Genomic DNA, 3,594 nt, shown 5'->3' on the forward strand with positions numbered 1-3,594 from the left:
AGTGTACAAAATTCTAATGATGTATTAATCTAAAACAGTAGCCTAGACAGGAGGAGCGCAAAATTTATGTAGGAGAGCAGTAATTATAAGTAATATAGTAATGATAATGTAAAAAGATAATTAGAGTGTCATAAAATATGCTCTCCTCCACAAATTTTGCACCCCTCCCTGTCTACACTGCTATAATAAGTATTCAAAACTTTACAAAAAATCATAAACAGTTTATAAACAATAAAGAACTTTAACAAAATATTAGGCACTTTTATACAAAAAATAATTTTAAGCAAAAAATACATCTTTTTAGATTTGCTGATTAATTTCACTAGTTTGATACAATTCATCTGGGTGTGTTGTGCCAGAAGTGCCATAATGTTTTATACTTTGTGGCTCATCCCCATTTACTGACAATGAAATTGGTTCTTTCAGCTTCAATAAAGGCAAACAAGAACCTGTCAGAATGTAGAAAAATACAATCAAACCAACAAAGAATCCAATGGTTAGACCAACAAAGACGTCTGTAGGATGATGTTTGTAATCAGATATGCGTGAAAATCCACAGTATATTGCAGCTGAAGCTAATCCTGTTTGGATGAAAAATTTAGGTAAATGCATCAATGGGTTTGATAACTGTACAAATCGATCCAAGTATAATACCAGAAAGGTTGCAATAAAAGCTGAAAATAATATTATAATAAAGATATTAAAATTTTCTTTGATATTTTGGCAAACCTATACTTAATATACAGTAAGGCCCTTAAAAACTTTTTTGTTGGCATAATATTTTGATATTTCGATTTAGATCTTGAAAGTTCATACCAGTTAAAATCCTAAAGCAACCAAAAAGTATAAGTTTCAAAATTGAAAATGTCAAAACTTACGAAAAAAAAAAACATAAAGTATTTCTGTTGAGGATCAAAAAGTTTCTTATGCCTTTACAGTACATACATCATTCGCAGCATTAATCTACTTCCTGAAAAACTTATTGTTAGGAAACACCAAATAAAAATGTTCATTTACCAGAATAGGAAGAGTGTCCAGATGGGAATGACAGCCTTGCATCTTTAAATTTCCATGAATTTTCTTTATCCATACAATAGTCATTTCCAACAAAATAATTTTCGACACCATCAGTATTTGTGCAATTCAATTTGCTCCAGTCCGGTTTACAAACGTCATAAAAATGTGGTCGCAAACGGCCAACACTATATTTTCCAATGTCTGTGATGAACATTGTGATTCCCATACCCATTGCATAACATAATATTGTTATGGTCAGATTCCCAAGAACGATTTTCTTGACCCTGCATAAGCGTCTTCCAAAAGATCCGGATTCCTTTGGTTGAGGCGCAACAAAATTGAGAAATTCAGCAAACAAGAAACAAGCTAATCCAAGAATACAGGATATAATGACAACGTAGAGGGAATGGTACTCTCCTTGAACGGTTTGTTGATACTTTCATCATTGCAGTAGAATCCCCTGACAAAAGGTTGCCCAAGCTGGTTAAACATTAACACAAAGAACCCAAAGGATAAGCAAACAAAAACATTGATAAAAATCAAAAGAACTTTTGCCAACTTCATTTTTGTAAGTAATTTTTATCAAATCTGTTTTCAAACTTTTATATTCATTTTTTATCTAAAAAAATATTTTTCATTTATAATTACCAGGTTCATTGGTTAGGTCAAAAGTTATCTAATAAGTAAAATTTTCCTTGCTAAATTTTAAAGAATACATATATATTCTGTGTGCTACTTAAACAAAACAAATAAAAGTAAAATAAAGCCCAAGCTATACCAACCTAAAGTTTCAAAGTTTTCAAAAAACATTGAAAGGTACTTAGTGTTTTCTGATGCGAAGAATGACAAAAAAATCCAAATTCTCAATCACTACAAGCAAGCTGGTGTGTGGAAAACATTCCCTAATAAAAATAGGATTAGAAACATAGACTAAGGACTTGGTTTGGACCTTTTTCTCCCTAAACGCCCATTCCCTACGAACTATCATTAAAAGGTTGTGGTAGTCAGAACTCAACTTTCAATACAGTTCCGGTAGTTAGAATCGCACATGCACTGTTATTCTGATGGATCTATTTCCCAGCTGTGCACGGAGCTTGGAGCTGCTTGGAGTTCCAAATGGATGTAAAAACACAGTTAATGTAACTTTAAAACACACAAACTATGTTTTGTTTGACTTGAGCTCTACTTTCAAAGATACTTCCTCCTCATTACACCGTGATAAAAAGATTTGATGTTGGAACTTTATCATTTCAACTTTATATCTAAAGTTTCTGCAGTTGAAGTTGAAACTCAAACCAAGGTAAAAAGCTCTCATGTGTTTTTAATAAACAACTTTATAACTGACAGTTAAACTAGGCTAGACTTACCTTATTTCTCATTTCAATTTCAACAATATACAATAATGCTTACTCTCTTAGTAGGGGAGTCAGCCAAATTTTCAAACTTAATCAGAAGAAACAAAAGTAGGCTCAGCTTATGGCTCACACCCCCTCCCCCCGCCTGAGCCGGGGGAGCTACACCTAAAATTTGCCATATAAGAGGTAGGAGCTGCTTGTTTTTCTCGACATGTGGGGGGAGCTCTATCTTGGGGGGGACCTGCGTTTATGTAACTCTGGGTGCTAAATAACACTTCCTAAATATTTTTCTTTACTGTTGGTTTTTAATTTCTTTAAACCGTTTTCATGCAAAGTGTGAATTGCATTCTCTAAAAGTGCACACACATGTAAATAGAGCTTTGTGAATGCCATAAGAATTTTTCCCCTTTACTGGGACCTAAAGTTTTATCAGGCTGGGGGGACCTTGTACGCAAGGGGGACCTAAATTTGGCAGGGGGACCTAGAACCCCAGTCGGAGCCATGCATCTGATAGCCCTAAGCATAAGAAAAAAATGAGGGGTCACTATTTTGAGAAATGGTAAAGTACTTCAAAAGATATAAGAAAAATGGATTACTAAAACTAAACACTAACTGTTTTGATCAAAACGCGCCCAACCTCTTCCAAGCCAAATCAAAAATGCGGCACACACCAAAATATTCCAAAATGGGGTGCGGAAGCACACACACATGCAGTCTGTGTTAAAAACTTCTCAACCATCATGTTTTAAATAGCAATCGCTATTGAAGCAATTTTAAAATGGTGGAAAACAAGCTTTATAATTGAAAAGCCAATGCTTGAAAGCATCTAAAAAAGCTACATTAGTGGGTAAAAAAATTTTTTTTTCTCGACGGTTAAAACTCAAGTCTTAAACACTTAAATCTGAAATAATTACCAATATATAAACGAGGCTGAACAGGGGCCCGTAGAACCACGGGTATGAAAAGAAAGCTTGTTCTTCCCCGCATTTTCTAAAAAAAAGCGACCTAAACAAATAATTGCTTCAAGCCCGCCAGCTGTCTGAAGGTGAGCCGTTGGAATTTTGTTTTGGTTCTGGTAGCTTTTTTGTTTACAAATTTTACCAGACCTCGATTCTTAAAGAAAGCAACAACTTTGGTTGTAGAATAGCTATCAACTTGATTCTTCTTTTATTGTGTTCTCTAATAAAATCTCTGTTGATTAAAAAAAAAGAATTAAGCAGTT

General features: G+C 34.0%; 1 protein-coding gene across 1 annotated transcript; it reads right to left on the reverse strand.

Annotated features, from left to right (window-relative positions):
* Nucleotides 1-1,634, reverse strand: LOC136811751 (phospholipid phosphatase 1-like). The gene is given in 3 exon segments (XM_067068372.1): nt 1-674; nt 1,018-1,411; nt 1,414-1,634. Coding segments are annotated over 3 exon segments (936 nt in total). The 5' UTR covers nt 1,582-1,634; the 3' UTR covers nt 1-300.
* Nucleotides 1,635-3,594: the final 1,960 nt, after the last annotated feature.

This window comes from Clytia hemisphaerica, unplaced genomic scaffold (genome assembly GCF_902728285.1).
Source record: "Clytia hemisphaerica strain Z4C2 unplaced genomic scaffold, Clytia hemisphaerica genome assembly, whole genome shotgun sequence".
Taxonomy (NCBI): Eukaryota; Metazoa; Cnidaria; class Hydrozoa; order Leptothecata; family Clytiidae; genus Clytia; species Clytia hemisphaerica.